Source organism: Rhipicephalus microplus, chromosome 10, assembly GCF_043290135.1.
Source record: "Rhipicephalus microplus isolate Deutch F79 chromosome 10, USDA_Rmic, whole genome shotgun sequence".
Classification (NCBI taxonomy): Eukaryota; Metazoa; Arthropoda; class Arachnida; order Ixodida; family Ixodidae; genus Rhipicephalus; species Rhipicephalus microplus.
Window position 1 is genome coordinate 2242338 of NC_134709.1, and position 21190 is coordinate 2263527.

Here is a 21190-nt window from a genome sequence, read left to right on the forward strand (position 1 = left end):
CCCCCAAAACCACTTACTCGCTTTTTCTAAGAATGATGTCTACATACCGAAAAATGTGTCGCGGTGTTTGTCAAGGCTATGGCAGTCTCAGAATTTTGGCAGGAATCTCGGCCGCGAGTGTTGCAAGTTCACTTGGCGACGGTATTAATACTGCAGCGGTGGTGTGATAAATGATGCAGCGGCGAGATTCGTTCCGGTGGTACCTGCCGGAACAGATTTTCTAAAAGTCGACCATTACAATACAGTTCACTAGGCAAAAACTCATTTTAATGGTAACAGTTCCCAGGTCTAATTAAGCACGTTCGAGCATATTACAGCGTGAATCTTGGTACGTGTGCTAAGATATGTTCAAGCCAGACCAACACTTATATTGAACCTTCGCACGTTCTGCTAACAATTAAACACATACACACACACACACACACACACATACACACACACACACACACTCACGCGTGCGCGCGCCACAAAACATTTGAATGATCCACCAAACTTCACATGTGACTGTAAAATATATTGACACCTATCTTTACTAGGCCCTAATGGCTATAGGCACTCAGAAGTGTCTAATGACGAAGGTGCAACACAGGCAAGTGCGCACGCCAAACATAACCTTTGAAAGGCCCACTAACATACTCGTCATGTAACGCAAGCTGATTGTTACAAGCTGCCACTCTAGCGTCGCCAGCGCGAAGTCGGCGACGGGAATGACAGCAGGTTGGTTCGTTCCGTACGCAAGCAGAGACAGTGAAGAGATCAGAGACGTGGGAAAACAAAACAAACTTTACTCTAGTGATATTGCAGCACACGGGATCTAATACAACACTTCAATACAACTAACAAAATACATCGACACTTGATACAACTAAAGAAATATATAACAGAAACAATAAATCAGCTTACGAGAGAGAACTATTACAAGCTACACAAACTAACAACAATAGAACTACGGAGTAGAAAGTTCGAAGATATAAACAGGTGGAGGCATACGTGTGATGACCGGCAGCGTTGCGTCCCCGACGATCGGAAGCGAGAAGTCGAAGAGAGTTCTGGCACGACTGCGATGTCGGCGGTGTTGCAACGCTGGTGGCTCCGGGAGGCTAGTGCTTGCAGGTGACTTCGAGCAGGTTGAGCTAACTCGAAGCGAAGTCCCGATGTCTACGTTGCAGACGTTAATATCGTGTCACAACTAGACGAACGGCTAAGTTTAGGTGGCCAGCCGATACAGAGCCACACTAAAAACTTCTAGAAGAGATGCTTGTTGATCTGTTTCTACACCATCTTGGTCAGCGACTAGTCTGCCTAGCAGGGCAAAATCCTGCGCTTAAATCCCCCTCGTGTCTCCTCGCTCTCTTCCTTGGGGACAAGAGACCTCTACCTGGGTCCAATCATGCGCGTTTAATTGATGGGAAACTCCGCCCCAAAAATATTTTGACCCCACCCCTTTTTAATTGGGAGAGGGCCCGCAACTAGCGAGAGTGACAACCTGTCGGGTTGTTGTCATACGGCTTGGCCACCAGAGCGTTTCCCACGCTTTTCCCCGTGGGAACGGTCAAACGTTTGGCTCTCAGTCGGCGCGTCTTGTAGTCTAATCCTTGTTCGGGGTATACCGCGGCCTTCTACGTTCTTGCAGACGCCGCCACAATTACAAAAGGATTAACCCTCGGCGGCGACGTTTTAAGAAGAGCACCCCATTTTGCACTTCTCGGATCCCTTTCATGCGCCGCCGTTTCTCACGGTCAGTCGGGGAGCACGGCACCCGTTAATTGCCGTGACGCGGTGTCGCCAAAAATAGCCGTCCGTGACATTGCCCCCCACTTTCAGAATGTTATTCATAACATTTGTTCACAGGGAGGGGAATTTTTTCGACAACAAGGAACAAAACACCACCAACAAGGAAGACATGAGGGCTGTCCCTCTCATACACAACATAACTAGGCAGAGTGCATCAAAGTAACAACAAAAGAAAATAACAAACAAATTGTTAGAGTACCAGCTTCAGTTACACGCAACAATATAAATGCGCCATACAAACAAGAAGAGGAAATAGCCGTGTACGACAGCCATCAATACAGAATACACTGCACGAATGTATACTACGAAATAAAACGGAACAGGTGCGCTCCTCTACTGTAGTGCAATCCTTCAATGTGCATTACAGCAAGTAAAAACAACCAATGCACCAAGCAACAAGAAAATAACTCAAAATACACTTCTTATACAATGAAATACGTACATACAAACAGAAAACAACCGACGAAAGGAAAAAAAACATGCTCATAGACCTCAAGAACTATGCGCGCAACGACAACTGTACCGGGTCACGCCAATCTTAATCAATTTACGAAATCATTCGTTTTATGCTAACATCTTCCCCAAATGCTCATTCATGCCACATCCCCATGGCAGTGAAGGCATACGATGCCACACTAAACCTTTGAAAAAACTAAAACAATGACACATTTTCTCGGTTTTTACCTAATGCAAATTTTCGCACTCATGATTAAACTAATTCGATGCTAACTTTCTGCCTTTGGCTCGGCGGTTTTTCCTTCTGAACAATTTACAGCGCATCACGTAACTTGTAAAAATTATGACTGAAGTCTGCATCTGCAAAGCAACACTAAGTAACCATACTTAGCACGCACGTGCAACAATTCTTCAAACTTACGGCCCCCTTTTTTCAATTAGATTCGCTTGAATCGCACACGATGGGGTCGCCTTCCCGGCGGCTTTCGAGCACGCCAGAGGTTACAAAAAGCCCGAACGCCAGGCTGTGTCCTGCTGTCACGCCTCATTCTGAATCTCGGCCGGCTCCCCTCAGGAATGTGCAAGGGACGCCAGAAACAGGGGGGAAGCCTGGGTAATAGTGTCTTTGTGGTCGCCCCCACGCAGTACTTAGCCATGTGCCTTTTCGACTTTGAACCTTCGGGGAAGGCCACTTTCCCGAAGTCGTCGAAATGAACCGCGCGTTTCGTTCGGGTGACGCACCTCTCTTTCCCCCTCCACACCTGGCTCGCCGTTTGTGCCTCCATGAACGCCACCATTGACGTTTCTTGAAACGGATTAACGACCTAGCCTTTCGTCTCAGTCGGGACGGAGTGGGACCAGCCCTAGGCTCACGCAGTGTGGTACGCTTCCTCTTCTTTCTTTTTCGGCGATGTTTGCGTACCTCCTTTCCCTCGATGTCATCATCATGTCGCTTCGGGACCTCAAAAGTTGGGAAGCTCGTTGGAGCTGGTGCTAGGTCTTCCCTCCCGATGACGCTTTTTGAACTCTGCGTCACGGCGGACTGTCGGGCCACGTTAGCTTTGTCAACATTGATGAAGCCATTAACTGGGCCCTCTCCGACGGCATCGCTGCATTCCTGAACCGTCGCGTCCTCGCTCTGGTTCGCCACTGTGCTAATCATGCCTACATTTGACGACGTCGAAACGTACTCTTGAGGCACGAAGGAGGTTTCCAGCATCTTACTGGGCCCATTAGGGCTGCTGGCACTCTCCTCATCCACGCAAGGAGCGTCTTTCGACATCGTCTCTACCTCCAGACCGGCCAAGGCCTCGTTCTCAGCATACTCTACCTTGATGCCTTCTAGAATACACGGCCCCTTTTCTGGCGCGATCTCTGGTTCTAGCACTTCCTGCCACACTTTCACGTTCATCACTTTCCGACGCGCCTCGCAAGGCAGAACCGTGAATAGCCCTTGACACCATGTGTCTCGCTCAAATGACAGTTTCTCGCCGGCATCGCCGTGCTCACTGCTGGATCGGCTAACCCTGCTACCCTCACTGAGGCGAATCTTTAATTGCAGTAACTGCACTTCCCGTTCTCCGGCTTCCCTTGCCGCTTCTCGTTCTTTCGCCCTTTCTTTGCGCGCTCTCTCTCTTTCTTCCCTTGCCGCTTCTCGTTCCCTCGCCCTTTCTTCGCGCTCTCTCTCCCTTTCTTTTTCCCTTTTCTCCCGGGCCCGTGCCCGCTCTTCTCTGGCTAACGCCAGCGCCTGTTCCTGCTGCTCCTTAACACATTGTCTCAGTTCGGCGCCCTCGAGGCCTAACTGTTTACCGTACGCGATCCACTTATCAAAATCCATACACTGCATACTGCAATTGTCACTATAATACCACTATAAAAACAGCGCAATCATTGCAGGATGCAACCGCTTCAACTGTGCGGCTCTATCACCACGCTGTCCGCACGGTTCTCGTTCACCCCTCTCTGTCTTACTCTTGTACGGAACGTCCTGTCTCGCGGACGCCAGTTTTGTTACAAGCTGCCACTCTAGCGTCGCCAGCGCGAAGTCGGCGACGGGAATGACAGCAGGTTGGTTCGTTCCGTACGCAAGCAGAGACAGTGAAGAGATCAGAGACGTGGGAAAACAAAACAAACTTTACTCTAGTGATATTGCAGCACACGGGATCTAATACAACACTTCAATACAACTAACAAAATACATCGACACTTGATACAACTAAAGAAATATATAACAGAAACAATAAATCAGCTTGCGAGAGAGAACTATTACAAGCTACACAAACTAACAACAATAGAACTACGGAGTAGAAAGTTCGAAGATATAAACAGGTGGAGGCATACGTGTGATGACCGGCAGCGTTGCGTCCCCGACGATCGGAAGCGAGAAGTCGAAGAGAGTTCTGGCACGACTGCGATGTCGGCGGTGTTGCAACGCTGGTGGCTCCGGGAGGCTAGTGCTTGCAGGTGACTTCGAGCAGGTTGAGCTAACTCGAAGCGAAGTCCCGATGTCTACGTTGCAGACGTTAATATCGCGTCACAACTAGACGAACGGCTAAGTTTAGGTGGCCAGCCGATACAGAGCCACACTAAAAACTTCTAGAAGAGATGCTTGTTGATCTGTTTCTACACCATCTTGGTCAGCGACTAGTCTGCCTAGCAGGGCAAAATCCTGCGCTTAAATCCCCCTCGTGTCTCCTCGCTCTCTTCCTTGGGGACAAGAGACCTCTACCTGGGTCCAATCATGCGCGTTTAATTGATGGGAAACTCCGCCCCAAAAATATTTTGACCCCACCCCTTTTTAATTGGGAGAGGGCCCGCAACTAGCGAGAGTGACAACCTGTCGGGTTGTTGTCATACGGCTTGGCCACCAGAGCGTTTCCCACGCTTTTCCCCGTGGGAACGGTCAAACGTTTGGCTCTCAGTCGGCGCGTCTTGTAGTCTAATCCTTGTTCGGGGTATACCGCGGCCTTCTACGTCCTTGCAGACGCCGCCACAGTTACAAAAGGATTAACCCTCGGCGGCGACGTTCTAAGAAGAGCACCCCATTTTGCACTTCTCGGATCCCTTTCATGCGCCGCCGTTTCTCACGGTCAGTCGGGGAGCACGGCGCCCATTAATTGCCGTGACGCAGTGTCACCAAAAATAGCCGTCCGTGACACTGATAAATAAAAATATGGTGGTCATAAACCTGATTCATTGATTGATTGATATGTGGGGTTTAACGATCCAAAACCACAATATGATTATGAGAGGTGCCACAGTGAAGCAGCCCGTAAATTGCAATCACCTGGGTATTTTTAACCTGCGCCCAAGTTTGAGCAGACGGGCCTACAGCATTTTGATGATGTGTGGTGCTTTATGGTGCAAGGGCCAATTGATGGCCAAAGAGTGCCATTCCCATGACTAGAGATGTGAACAGTGATATGGTTTGTGGCTGTATAGGGGCCTTAAAATTCCTTGCACTAACACGGGTAAAAACATAAGTATTAAAATTATGACTGTGGCGTGAAATATGTGCAGTGAGAGTGGATGTCGAAAAGTCATGATAACAAGACCATGGCGGAGATGTAGTCACCGCAGCCACAACCACGGTACAGAGGTCGTGCAACGGATCACCTCGATATATGGGGTAAAAGCTATAAACAGCTTTTAAAAACGGGAAGAGTGATTGCAGATTAAAAAGCACATCCCTACCCGATGAGAATTCCAGGGTGTAGTGGGAGCTGCTGTCGGTAGGGCAGTAAAAAGTGCTTTTTCCTTAGAGCATCTAACTCATTACACTGGACGAAGATGTGGAGAACCGTAAGCCGTTCTCCACATCTCGCACACAATGGTGGATCGCCGGCAGATAGAAAATATGAATGTGTAGAGTATGTATGTCCTGTTCTTAGTCTTGTAAATGTTACATCTGTGTGTGTTGCAATTTTGATAGTGGCGGCCAATGACCAAGCTGTGGCTTAATAACATGTAGTTTATTACTTGTGTGTCCCAGTTGTTTTGCCTATAATTTCTGAGGTTGCGGCGTGTCTTTCTTCAGTAGCTGTGTCAAAGAATGGGCAATGTGGGCGAAGTTGTGAACGAAACGCCGGAAATAGGAACAAAGACCGACAAAGCTCCGTACATCTTTCGTAGAACGTGGTGTGGGGAAATCTTTGACGACGTGAATTTTGTCGGGATCGGGTTGCACGCCTTTAGCAATGACAAGATGGCCTAGCACAGTGATTGTTTGGCGGCCGAAACGGCATTTGGAGGAGTTGAGCTGTAGGCCTGCCCTTCTGAAAACTTCCAGAACAGCTGACAGACGGCTAAGGTGACTTTCGAATGACGGCGAGAATACAATGACGTCATCGAGATAACAGAGGCACGTTGACCATTTGTAACCCCGTAGCAGGGAGTCCATAATTCTCTCAAGTGTAGCGGGAACATTGCCTAAGACAAAGGGCATTACCTTAAACTGGAAAAGTCCATCCGGTGTAACAAATGCAGTCTTTTCACGGTCTAATTATTCGACAAAAATCTGCCAGTATCCTGAACGCAGGTCGATTGAGGAGAAGTAGGCAGACCCGTGCAGGCAATCGAGGGCATCGTCAATCCGTGGCAGTGGGTAGATGTCCTTGTGCGTGACCTTGTTTAAGTGACAGTAGTCGACGCAGAAGCGCCAGCTGCCATTCTTTTTTACCAGAACGACTGGAGAGGCCCATGGACTGCAAGATGGTTCAATGACATCTTTTGTGAGCATTTTATCAACTTCACGTTGGATGACTTGACGCTCTGCATGTGACACGCGATAAGTATGTCGTCGGATTGGGCTGGCGTCTCCAGTGTTGATCCTGTGAGCAACAACTCATGTCTGACCTAAAGGGCTGTCAGCAAAGTCGAAGATGTCCCTTAAGGATGCCAAGTTATGCCGGAGATCGGCTGCCTGTGCTGGAACGAGGTCTGGAGCGATCATCTTGTCAAAGTCGGCATCAGTGGAGCTCTATGAAGAGGATGCAGTTGCGAGCAAAGGACCATCTACAATGAATGCAGAAACAAAATGTTCACTGATGGAAGAGATGTTGGCTAGAGTCATGTCATCTGGAACAACTTGAGCGCACCAGCTGAAGTTCAGTATCGGTAGCGACACCACGTTATTCGTAATCGTCAACAGAGTATGAGGAAGGGCAACATTTCTGTCTAATAATACGTCCGAAATTGGTGCTAGCACATAATCGCCGTCGGGTACCGAAGAAAAAGACCTCATGGTTATACAGTTACCAGCTTGGGGTGCTAGGCGAACGTATTCGACAGAGCACAAACGTGGTTGAGGTGTAGTTGGAGTCTCATAGCAATAAGGTAGGTCAAGCTGAAGCAAGCCTATTCCGCAGTCAATTAAGGCAGAGTGCGCGGCAAGAAAGTCCATGCCCAGGATGAGCAACACTAACATGTGCGGAGCACATTCCAAGCACATGGAAAGTTCCACCGTCAGCAACTTGGATGAGCGGCTCTGAGGGCGATGTCAAAACATTTTTAAGGCGGCGGCGAAGCTCCGAGTTCAGCACCGAAATGTGGGACCCTGTGTCTACAAGAACAACAACAAGTGCATCATCTACTTTAACGTCTATGAGGTTGCGTCGTGTCTGCATAGTCAGAGGATTTGGCTGGCGAATCGTCGATGCAGCATCACCTCTGGGAGCTGCATCGTCTAGTTTTCCCAAGCCAGATGTGCAGTTGGTGAAGGAGGACGGTGAAATTGGGGTGAGCGCGACGATGGGCGACGAGACAGTGCTGAGCGAGGTTGGTGGCCTGGAGTGGATGGTGACCGACAGAGCATCGTCGACGAACCGTTACCACCGGCTGGCCGAGGCGACTCGTGGTGAGTTCCGAAGTGGCCATCATCTGCTTCTGCATGACGGTTGTAGCCATAGGAAGGCTGACGCCAATACCACCTGCTATTGCAATAGCGGGTCACGTGACCGACACGATGGCAGTTAAAGCAAATGGGCCGGTCATCAGCAGTCCTCCACTCAGCGGGATTGCAAGAGCGCACTGGGAACCTCTGGCCTTGGGCGTAGGAAACTTGCGGACGACGGCCAGTCGGTCGGGAGGGGCCGGCGGTGCACACACCGCCGGCCCCTCCAGGCCAACGTTCTAAAGCTCTTGACGAACGATGGCATGCACTAAAGGCACCATTTGGGAGCTGGACTCACAGGCACGAGAGAAAGTTGAAGCGGGAGACATAGCTTCCAAGTTCTCGACAGATGATCTTCGTGACGTGCTCTGCAGTCAGCGGTGCCTGTGGTACAGCCATGTCTTCGCACGACCATGTTGCTGCGGTGTTGGGAAGTCGAGTGAACTGATGGGAAATACGTCTGCTTTTGGCGGCCTCAAAGCGCTGGCACTCTCGGATAATGGCATCTACTGTGTCACAGTCTTTGGAAATTAGCAAATTGAACGCGTCATCATTCCTCCATGCCGTCGTCTGCTTTGCGGCAAAGAGCGAGCACGTCCTGTATGTAAGACAGGTACGACTTCGATGACGTTTTAGCGCGAGATGCCAGCTCCTTCTTGGCCGCTGTCTTCCTGCCGGTCGATTTGCCGAACAGTGCACGCATCTTTTTTTTTTTGCACGCATCCCAGCAGCCAATTACCGCTTCGTGGTTATCAAACCATACTTTGGCTGTCCCCTTCAGGTAAAATAGGATGTTCGCCAGCATGAGCATTTCGTCCCAGCGATAATTCCTGTTTGTTCGCTCGTATAGCAGCCACCATTCTTCAATGTCGACATTGTCGGTCCCGCAGAACGTGCCAGGGTCTTTCAGCTGGACAGAACAACTGTCGTCATTGCGGTGACCGCTGCGGAAGCTGGAGCCGGACCCTCTTGTGCCATCGAGGAAGAAACCAAGCGTCGGCCGCTGCGTAGCTCCGTCTTGTTACCCCGCACCTCCACCAAAATGTCACGGGGTCAGAGTAGGCAAAGGATAGAAATATATTTACCGATTGTAGACGGAGTACACAGTGTCTGTCCTTGAACCAAGATGACTGAGTGGCAACCACACACGAGCTTTTGTTCAACCGTCATCTTCATCCCCTTTATGGTGCATTCGTTGATATTAATAATGACTTAATTGTATCATTATATATCTTGATTCGCTTCGTCTTTTCATTTCATTTCATTTTATTACCTTAAAGACCCCGCTTGAGGTATTACATAAGGGATAAGGGGTGGTTTACATATTGGAACAATGAATGCAGGTGTTATGGTGTGATACAGGTTTGCAACGTGTCCAGGAATTGGGAATGAGTTGGTACGGCAGCAGCATGGTGAGGCAGGTCGTCCCAGTCTCTGGCAGCCCGAGGAAAAAATGAGCCTTGAAATGTGACGGTGCGTGTTCGAGGACGGGTTACTTGCAGTTGATGGCCAGTGCTATCAGACGTGCGTGATGATGGCGAGATGTAAGGTAAGCGGTTTAGCGAGCTGTAAAAGAATTCGTGAAAAAGAGAAAGCGTGGCACACGACGACGAAAAACGAGGGATGATAAGTTTGATTCTGTTTTTAAGAGAGAAATGCTGACGCCATATGAGTATGAAGAATGGATGATTCTTGTGGCACGATTCTGCACCGATTCAGGTGCACTGATGATATATGCTTAGTCAGGGTTCCAGATGGCAGCAGCATATTCTAGTTGTCTCTTTGTCTCTTTACAAAGAACAGCACACCGAGCGATTTCTTCAACCGTAGCGATATAACGCACAAGAAATGGACTGAATGAAGGAGTATAGGTGGACATGCTATGATGTAAAATTGAGAATAATATAAACAGTGACCATTATTTTTTACAAGAAACTCTGTGCAAACGACGTTTCTCTTTCACGCAGAAAAGAGACCCATGACATACCGCAATAGTGTTGATTATCTTTTTTTTCAATTCACAGGAAGATTGACACGCGTATAGAGCAGCAGTCTTGTAATAGCCACACTCGCTTTGGTGCCTGGAATTTTCAATTGCCTTCTTCCAACTCGTGAACGGAAAGAGGAACAAGCCTACCTAAACAATGACGAGTCCCTCACCTGAACTTTTTTTTTTTCAAGAAGCGCACATGTCTTGTAGAGAGCTCCCTCCTGATGTTTGAAATACCCCGCCCGGAAAACGTTTCTAGCCAGAGAGGTTTCTGTCAGTTAGCACTGACTAACTGAAAGAAAGGTGTAGTATGGCGCCCGGTTACTATGGCGTCATTATCAAACATTGTCTAGTCTCGTTCTCCTGCAACTCCATCGCGTCTTGGCCCATGTTAAACACGTAAAGACCAATCTTGTTGTCAAGGATCGAGGTTTCCGCGCCTGCATCATGCTCCGATCGGTTTTCAGGAGTTCTTTCACCACACGTGTCGTATTCAGGCAATGCAGAACTACAGCTGGGAACCGTTTCTTCGGCTGCTGTAGACTTTTTGCCAGCTGTCGAGTGTGCCCCAGGGCAAGCGTCCCCTTTCGAGAAATAATCATCAAGCGTTATTTTACGGCGCTTCGGCGTGGCCATCAACTCCCATAAAAGGGCGCTCATTGACACAGAACATGAACTACCCACCAGTACGTGTAGGCAGCGTATTTCAAGGGGGTGACTTCACATTGCTACGAAGCAACGCGCTCAGAAAAGTTGAGTTTTGGCAGTGACGCTGAATGCGAGAAACGAGAACTTTAGAGACGATACTTGTCAGTTAGTAATGTTCCGTCTTAAACACTAGCGCTCGTTTCTCTCCCGGAGGAAAGATTCGTGGGTATACATTTCCTCGGCTTCCCTTCTGGTGCCGGTAAGGTAGTGCTTGCCCAGTATCTTAGATTGCGCGCGAAACGCCTTGCGTATGTGACAGCACAGCACTCCTACAGAAAGGCGGTGTTCTATTGCATTGTGATGCATACCACACACGTGAATGGACGCTAAGGTGTTGATGCCAGCTGTGAAGTTTCAGTGACTCGCATCAGAATGCCCGAAATAGACAAACGAAAGGCACAGATGGTGCACAGTACATTGTGTTGCATGCGCTAGCAGTTCTCGTCGGGGTTCACGCATTCTGAGAAATAAATTATGATGCATTATGCTCTGAAAAAGACCGGAATTCATTCCGTCATCACTAGTGAACTGATCACTGCAAACATTAATGCACGTACTAGTTAAAACAGTGTATACAATATGTATCTAGGCTGCGCCGTTAAATATTCTGCCTGGTTCTGAATCTGTTGACGTAAAACGGAATTACGGCTGCACGCTTGCAAACAACGGAAGAAACCTTGCCGGGACACTATCGTTTCAGAGAACAGAGCAACTAAGTCTAAGAAAAAAAAAGAGGACATTACGCCTTTTTGCGCATTTAAATTTTCTTGCGCATATACTCAACGAACAAGCTACTTCTATGAGAGTATGTACAATCTGGTCTCAGGTGCATTTTTGATTGAGACCAACTGAACATTTCTCAACGATGATTATGCCCCGCCGCGGTGGTCTAGTGGCTAAGGTACTCGGCTACTGACCCACAGGTCGCGGGATCGAATCCCGGCTGCGGCGGCTGCATTTCCGATGGAGGAGGAAATGCTGTAGGCCCGTGTGCTCAGATTTGGGTGCACGTTAAAGAACCCCAGGTGGTCGAAATTTCCGGAACACTCCACTACGGCGTCTCTCATACTCATATGGTTGTGTTGGGACGTTAAACCCCACATATCAATCAATCAATCAATCAATCAATCAATCAATCAATCAATCAATCAATCAATCAATCAGTCGATCGATCAATGATTACGTTGCTCTTGCAGATTGCACAATAAAACCTCGACGATTGGAGTAATTCATTGCTATCAAAAGTCACAGTGCAACTGTATAATGTTAAACAAAGTTGCGAGAAAGTCGGCCCGAAAATTAACGCGCGTGAAATTGTGTTGCGAACATGCAGCATAACTTACAAAAATGGCTTGATGCGTATCACAGGCAGCTCGGACGCGCCCAGTAAAGTAAAAAAAAAATGTTGACTGAAAGCTATCACTGGGTCAGTCAGGACTGCTTGACATATAGAGCGTAACATAAAAATCATTCCCAGTTGCATGCAGTCCCAAACATCAACAGTGAGAAATTATTTGCTCAGCAAAGTATAACAAAACCAATTAATTATAATGGTACGAAAACATGCTGCGTATACCTCTCATTCCTGGTTGTAAGCGGAGCCGTCCTTGACTTGTGCAACGCACTTTGCCATGACGAGGACTGCACCATCCACGCTTAACAGAAATTAAATTTAACGATGTCTTCTCCGATCGGGCGGGTTATCGCAGCGATGCGTTTTCGAAGACTAGTCCATTCAAAGGTGCGACGAGGGGCCGTGTCTACAAACGGTCACTCTACCTGTCGTCTAGTGTATTTTGCTGCGATAACGTTCTAAGGACGCCAACATCATTTTAATACATAAGAAAGGATACGTCAAGGACTTGAACAGCTATAGGCCTATCAGTTTGCTGTCCGTTCTCTACAAAATATTCACAAGAAGAATATAACAGAATTAAGCCGACATTAGAGTTCAATCAACTAAAGAACCAAGCAGGATTTCACACAGGCTACTCCACAATAGACCGAATTCATGCTATGAGTCAGGTAATAGAGAAATGCGCGGAATACAACTGATCCCTATACATAGCTTCAAAAGATTACGAGAAGGCGTTTGACTCAGTCGAAAAATCAGCAGCAATGCATGCACTACGGAATCAGTGCATCGACGGGCACTACATAAACATACCCAGGTGCACGTCGAAATTTCCGGAGTCCTCCACTACGGCGTCTCTCATAATCAAATGGTGGTTTCGGGACGTTAAACCCCACATATAAATTACATAAAAATACTAGAAAAAAATCTAAAGTGAATCCACAGCCATCTCAGCTCTCCATAAAAAAAGCGACAAAATCCCAATAAAGAAGGGTGTAAGGCGGGGAGACACGATCTCTTCAATTCCATTCACCATGTGTTTACAAGAAGTTTTGAGGACCCTAGATTGGGAAGAGTTAGGGATAAGAGTTAATGGAGAGTATCTTAGTACATTGCGATTCGCTGATGACATTGCCTTCACGAGTACCTTGGGGGATGAGCATTAAACTGGAAACTGAAAGCAAAAAAGTAGTTTTGTGCATATTTAATTGCAGACCTAAAGTAATGTGCTACAGTCTCGGCAGAACACAGCACTCTGCGATAAGTGGAGAGATGCTGGAAGTTGTAAGGGATATGTTCACTTAGGACAGGTAACCGCGGAACCAAACCACGAGTGTGAAATAACTAAAAAATAAGGATGGGGTGAATCAAATTCGGCAAGTATTCTCAAATCATGAATGGTTATCTGCCACTAACACTAAAGAGTAAAATATATAACAGCTGCATCTTGCCGGCATTTGCCTACGGAGTAGAAACCTGGATGCTTACAAAGAGGGTTCAGCTTGAAGTTAGGACGACGCAGTGAGCAATGGAGAGGAAAATGATAAGTATAACATTAACAGACAAGAGTAAATGGACATGGGCCGGACACGTCGCATGTAGGCAGGATAACCGCTGGTCATTAACTGACTGGATTCCAGGAAAAGGAAAGCGCACGCGGGGACCGAAAGCTAGGTAAGCTGATGAGATAAAGGAATTCGCAGGTACAACGTGGCAGCAGAAAGCACAAGACCGGGTTGATTGGCAGATCATGGGAGAGGCCTTTGACCTGTAGTGAGCATAGCCAGGCTGATGATGATTATAATTACTTTTACTTACTCCCTTTTCAAGCGTAATAATAGAGAGAGGGGGAGTCTCACGACTTTGATATTTACATGTACACGATCTGCTCAAACTACCACTGATAGTCACGCGTCCCCCCTCCCCCAAAATTTTTTTTTCTGGCTACGCCTCTGAATGTGTCGTTACCTTGTTTCACTGTTTGGCGCCTATAAAACAAAATAAGGTGAACAAAAAGCTTGCCGTGCAAATTCCGAACCTACTCAACAGCTACTACAGAAATCCTACATTCCGGAATTACAAAGCAGACATTTCGAAAAAGGATAAAAGAATTATTACTTTCATAGAACCAACACTAAAGTTCATCTACTAAGCTTATTATTCTACACCAATCCTTTTCTTTTCCTTGGCATTCAATTGGTGAACACTATCATGTTGTTTTGGGTTGCTTTTCACTCATGTTCTTGCTCGAGAGTTTGTGGTGCTCATTAAATACCTGTCGAACTGTATAACATTGATGTTTTTGCTTGTTTTCGTTTATTGGCTTTAATTTTGACGAGTTGTACATTTAATGCCCATAAAACAAGTGTGGTGATGAATTTCATGGTTGCAAATGTCGTCTTTATGGCGCTGCTGATGTGGCACAGCCCAGTCAGGCAACGTTTGCCCCCATGCAGGCTTGTACACTAAGAATTTACTAATACTGTTCAAAATAAACAAAAAAAGTCACAGCTTTGCCGTAAAGGCGAAGCAATGAACGCGATAGCAACAAATCGGATCGTCACGCGCAGAATGGCAAGCAGATCGAAATGTGCCTTCCGTCTTTCATTCACAAATGACGCACGAAACGTACTCACAGGTACAGATGAACGCGAATAGGCGTCTCAGATGTTACTTCGCTGTGTCTGAAAAGCACGTCCTTTTCGCAAATGGAGGCTGTGCAATGATTGCAGTGACCTTTATGTGGTAACTACAACAGAATCGTTCCAGTGCAAGCCGAACACCAGCCAAGACGTATGATCCTCCCCACCGGGAGATAAGGGCCCGGACGTGAGCGTCCGCCCCCTCCTCTCCGAAGGCCAAAGTACGCGTGAGAGATGAGAGCCGCTGCACCTGCAGTGTGCCATCTTGCTGATAATACTGAAAACACAATATCTCCCCCTCCCCCGAGATGGCCACCGGCAGTGGTAAGTGGTATATATAGATAGCTTGCCCTTTGAACGTTGAAGGAGGCACCCCTCGGTAGCTCAGTGATTAATGCCTCGCACTCACGACGCGAAGATCCAACGTTCGTTTCCGCATGCCGGAGCCTTTTTTATGGATTTTTTTCTTGCGTTTTCGTATATATATATATATATATATATATATATATATATATATATATATATATATATATATATATATATATATATATATATATATATATATATATGAATGTCATGCACCGTGTATGTATACGCATCTATCTATCTATCTATCTATCTATCTATCTATATATATATATATATATATATATATATATATATATATATATATATATATATATATATATATATATAGAGAGAGAGAGAGAGAGAGAGAGAGAGAGAGAGAGATGCGTATACATACACGGTGCGTGACATCGACGCACGCGGCGAAATCCAGCCGTGAGTATCCATATAATTGCTATCGCAATAATAAATAAAGTTGCGGCGTCCTCACCGGTGTCGAAGGCACCGAAGCTGATCCCGCCGAAGAAGACCATCACGTGCGCCAGCGGCAGGCTTCCGCTCAGTGGAATCATGAACACCGTCACGCAGGCAATCGCCATTGTCAAGATGGACATGGTCTGCACGTTGTACGTGTCGTACAGCTTGCCACCTGAAAGAGGTGTGTGCATGTCTCAATTTTAATAATACCAAGGAAAGAATAGTGGATGTTATTAAATGCGAAGCTTTTTTTTTTTTTGTGTACTGCTAGCACTTTTGTCGTCTGTTTATCTATCCACTTATGCCTGGGTGCTGTCGTGATCACCTCCTTAACTTGATGTCAACCAGAATTAGTGTGAAAAAAGAATATGTTTTGACGAATATGAAGCGCCGGTCAAGACATGAATAATATGAAAATCTCGTCGTAAACACTTTTCGCACATACCCGCGGACTGGTACGTGCCACAGGTGATTGACACCTCGCATCTACCCAGGAACGACGAGAACACACATACGTAATTTGAGCGATAAGACCTACTTGACATCGGCAGCATGCAAAGAATAAATGTCGGAGTCCAAGGAGGAATCAAATCCCCAGCATTTTGCGTGACAATCAAGCATTCTACCACAGAGCCACGCCAGACTTCAGAACTACTTTTCAAATTGACCTATGATGCTCATGAAACGGCAATTGTAGTTGCAGTGTTTGCTATTAAATTTTATCAATACTCCAATGATACAGCCGTCATGTCGGTTTAACATCAATTTTAGTTAGGGACCATGTGCTGACGTTTAGTTATGTGGCGGTGTCCAGGGCTACCATCCTTGCGCGTACCACTGCTTCATATCAGCTTATCGCTTCTCGTGTTGCTAATACTCATGTTCCTATTAGCACAGTTGCGCAAGTGCAAAAAAAAGAAGGTTATGCAAATGTCCGCAACTGTTCAACTTATGCCTGTGAGTGCAACATTTGTACATATTGTTACGTTTAGTAATGTGTTTATTACGCTGTGGCGTACTGGTAGATTTCAAGGGGTCGTGCACCGGAGGCCTATCTCACTAGCCGAACGTCCTCTTCTCTAATCTGCCTCTTTCCCGCTACCCAGGTGCACATACGTAAATTACATATGTGGTAACATTTCCTTCCGTGCAGACGAAGCTCACTGGGCGAGTCAGACAGTCTCTCGAGGAATAAAGCGCTTCAAACGTGCAACATGGGCAAGTTCAGTTTTTGCAGACCATCGGCCGTTCGAATGGATACGCGCTATGCGGTAAACTAAATCACTGATACGGTCTAGAACAAGATAAGGTCCCGCATATTGCGCTAGCAGTTTCTCGCTGAAACCGCGTTTTCTAGTTGGTGTCCACAGCAACACTAGGTCGCCGCGATTGTACGTCACGTGTCAGCGTCGGCGGTCAAAATGTGCCTTCGAGCGGTCTTGCGAAGCAAGAGTGCGCAAATAAGCAAGGCGTCTAGCTTTCTCTGCCCGACAGATGATCTCGGATATGCAGGGATCATGGTGGTCCAAATACGGGAAGATGGAGTTAATTTCCTCCTCCTCGACTAGCTTCAACACTAGCTAAGGAGAGAAGATGTTTGAGGCTCGGAATGGGTCCCCTCGATGACTCGAGTGCACGGTGGCAGCGCAAAGGAAGAGCCGTAGTCCGGTGAAAAGACGCTTTATTGCAGCCTCAGGCGACTGCCCGAGTCCAAACCCAAACCTCCGCTCTTATTTCAAATTAAAAGATCTTCTTTTCAACCCTCGGTTGAACAAAGAGTCTTCACAAACACCAATCACATGTTGGGACTCGCATCATCACAACCAATCGCAGAAACACCTCCATAACAGGTACTACATTGGTTAAAACCACGTTACCAAATAAAACACGCAAAGGGATAGGTTCTGCGCGTGTGACCCTCTCTTCCATGCCAGGCCGTGCTGCCTCCGTCGGCCGACTTCTGTTGGCAGCCGTATTCACGCTCGAGCCCCGTCAGTTCTCTCATTAAATGTTGCTTCGTAGAAGCCTCCCTTAAGGTCGTCATGTGATGGTTTCGCATAGACCTCGACAACATCCCAGCCAGACCTCCACGGTTTGATTTCAGGGGTTTCACGGGACTGAAGATCACAGTAAGCTCTCCCCCTCATCCACTTGAGCTCTTTGAAGCTTACTTTGATGATGAGCTGCTTGATGTTATCGTCGTGGAGACAAACCGGTACGCTTCTCAGCTTCTGAATTCTAGCAAGCTGGGACAACATTCTCGCTTCCGAAAATGGTATGCACTTACGCGAGAAGAACTTCGCGTTTCTCTGAGCCTCCTGTTGCTGCAAGGCATTGTGCAAAAACCAAATGAAAGGATGTACTGGTCTAGGAATCGGCTGGTTGAGACTCCGGTCTTTGGCGAGATAATGTCCAGAAACCGCTTCGAACTAATAATGAGAATGTTGCACTTTGTCGACAACACGACAATCGAAAATTGTGAAGGACACCCTCAACCTCATCTGAGGAAAATCTGGCCGGTTTATCAGGCATTTCTTGAAAAATACCGGACATTGTATGTGCCGGAGCGGGACGTCAGTGTCGACGAGAGCTTGCTGCTCTTCAAAGGCCGGCTCAGCTGGAAGCAGTATATGCCCCTGAAGAGAGCGAGGTTTGGCATAAAGTCATTTTTGCTGTGCGAATCTTCAAGTGGGTATATATGGAACTCTGTAATTTATACAGGGAAAGAAACGAACATTGAGATCTCGTCAGAAGAAGCAGCAACCTTCGGAATGGCGACGAAAGTTGTTTTGAAGCTTCTGGAGCCCCTGCTAGACAAAGGCTACTGCGTCACAACTGACAACTTCTACACCTCACCAGAACTGGTTGACTTTCTTTTGAAGAGATCAACTGACATCTATGGCACGACGCGAGCCACTCGCAAAGACCTTCCGCCTGGTTTCGCCAAGGCAAAGCTCAAGAAAGGCGAGATGGTTGCCTTTCAAAGGGGCAAGTGCTTGGCTGTTCAGTGGATGGACAAAAAACTGGTGACGGTTCTATCTACAGTACATAGTGCTGAAATGGCGCGATTAATTGACAAAATGGGCAAAGAAACCCTGAAGCCAGAAGTTATACTTGATTATAACCATACAATGGGAGGAGTTGACAGAGCAGATCAGATGCTGGCGAGCTACTCAGTGCCACGGAAACTAAAAAGGATCTCCTACAAGAAGGTCTTCCAACACCTCTTGGATGAGGCGACCTACAATTCATTCGTTCTGTACCAGAAAGGAGGAGGCCGAGCATCTCATCTGGAGTATAGGCTAAGGCTTATTGATGAGATCATCACGAAGTACTCTCCCAACACCGGCACCAAGAAGAAAGGACGGCCAGGGCGCTCCCTGAACGCAAAACGGTTTGGTGAGCGCCACTTTCCATCGCACATACCACCAACAGAGAAGAAGCAAGAACCGACACGCCGCTGCGTAGTCTGCTACATGAAGCGAGATGTAAATGGCAAGAACATCCGCAAGGAAACCAGGACCTGGTGCAGGTGGTGCGAGAAGGCTCTCTGCGCAGTGCCGTGCTTTGAACGCTACCACACGGATGGTAGCCTCAACTAGCTTCAAGTGAACTATCAAGAAATTGTTTGTTTTCTGCAAGGCAATTCAAACCCGACCCGTGCTTTCTGGAGTTGCAGAAATTAATTTGTGAATACACCAGAAATGCCCCAAATATAGGGTATTATATGGGGTAAAGAATGACCAATTAAACATGATTATCGACTATAAACAATTTTCGCAAATATTTTTGTGTTTTGAACACGTTTCTGAAGCATATCACATCATTAAAAATTTGGCCATATTGGTGCATAATATATTTGTTTAATGAGCCCTTAAGGGGTTAAGAGCGGTGGGTACACCGTTGGGCTCCGTGCGCTTACCAGGTGTGCATGCGACAGCGAGGCGCCCCGACATCCTAACAACCGCAGGGGAGGTCATGCTTCTTGTCTCCCTGCCGCTACTATGTCTGGGTCAGCCAAGTGGTCACGTCCCCGCGTCATTCTCAATGGCACGCGTGCATGCCAACAATGGCTTAAACTCAGACGGTGGCGCCTGACCTACCTCTTGCCAGACGCTTTTCCGAGCAAGCTTCCCCCATCTAATCCCGAACAGGGGCGACCTTGACGGCTCCGTTCGTGGACTGTGCGAACGAAGAAGTCTCCTTTCTTTCCCATGCTCGGGGTCTTCCGCGTTCGCCTTCGCGGAACCGATCGGCTTCGCTAGTTGACGGGTCGGGAACTGGCTACGCACTCTACATCAGCCGCATTAATTGCGCTGCACCCAACACGCTGGTAATTGGTTCCTCATACTAACTGATGGTGTTCATGGTATGACGAGGTGATCCAGCATATAGAAGAAAGAAAGGACTGTCGCCGGTAGTTTCAAGCTGTGCGGTGTTGAATGCGTATGTGATGAAAGGTAGAATACTGTACCAGTCCTTCCGATCTGATGCGACATACATAGACAGCATGTTCGAGAGAGTTGTGTTCGTTCGTTCAGTTAGACCGTTTGTTTGGGGATGATATGGTGTAGAGTGCCAAAACCTTGAGGCACAGACACGAAGCATCTCTTCCATTACGTCTGCGGTGAACTGTCGGCCACGGTCACTGATTACAATTTTGGGAGGTCCTTGTCGAAGAATAACAAAACGCAGCATGAAGAGAGACACATCGGCTGCAGTTGCCGATGGTATGGCAGCTGTCTCGCAGTATCGTGTTAAATGGTTGGTGCAGACGACTAACCGGCGATTTCCATCAGAAGACTGGGGAAAGGGCCCAAGGAGGTCAATCCCGACTTGCTCGAATAGAGCTCTAGGGGGCGGCACCGGATGTAATCGCCCTGGAGGAGCACTTGTTGAGCGCTTATGACGTTGACACTCGTTACAGCTAGACACGTATTGTTCTGTCGTCTGGCGCAATTTGGGCCAGTAGAATCTTTCTTGGAGACGGCAAAGAGTTTTCGCTGTGCCTAGATGACCGGATGTTGGGTCATCATGCATAGCTTGTAAGACATAAACGCGAAGACTCTTCGGAACCAGTAGAAGATATCGTGAGCCGGTGCTGGTGTAGTTCATTTTGTAAACTAGCCCGTCTCAGATGCAGAAGCGTGTAAACGATGATTTTGGTTTGGTAGCAATGAGTTGCTGTATGGTGCTGTCTCTTTGTTGCTCATCCTTAAAGGTCTTGGCATCTGGAAATGGTTGATGCAGTGATGCGATGTAGGTGTCGAAGTAGTCCGCGTCACATTCCGTCGTTGGAAGCGGTAGTCGCGAAAGACAATCTGCGTCAGCGTGACGTCGGCTGCTTTTATAGGAAACCGTGAAGTCATATTTTTGTAGACAAAGTGCCCAGCGCGCCAGCCCACCAGATGGGTCACGCAGATTGACCAACCAGCAGAGAGAATGATGGTCTGTCACGACGGTAAAGGGGCGTCCATACAGGTAGTACCGGAAGCGCTGCACTGCGAAGACTACTGCAAGGCATTCTTGCT

General features: G+C 47.4%; 1 protein-coding gene across 4 annotated transcripts in view; it reads right to left on the reverse strand.

Annotated features, from left to right (window-relative positions):
• LOC119167677 (sodium-dependent glucose transporter 1A-like) overlaps nt 1–21190 on the reverse strand; it is a 197236-nt gene that overhangs the window by 47090 nt on the left and 128956 nt on the right. For all 4 annotated transcript variants that reach the window (XM_075876069.1, XM_075876068.1, XM_075876070.1 and 1 more), the window contains one exon: nt 15673–15831. In XM_075876069.1, coding sequence (XP_075732184.1) covers nt 15673–15831 — 159 coding nt within the window. The remainder of the gene's footprint in view (nt 1–15672; nt 15832–21190) is intronic.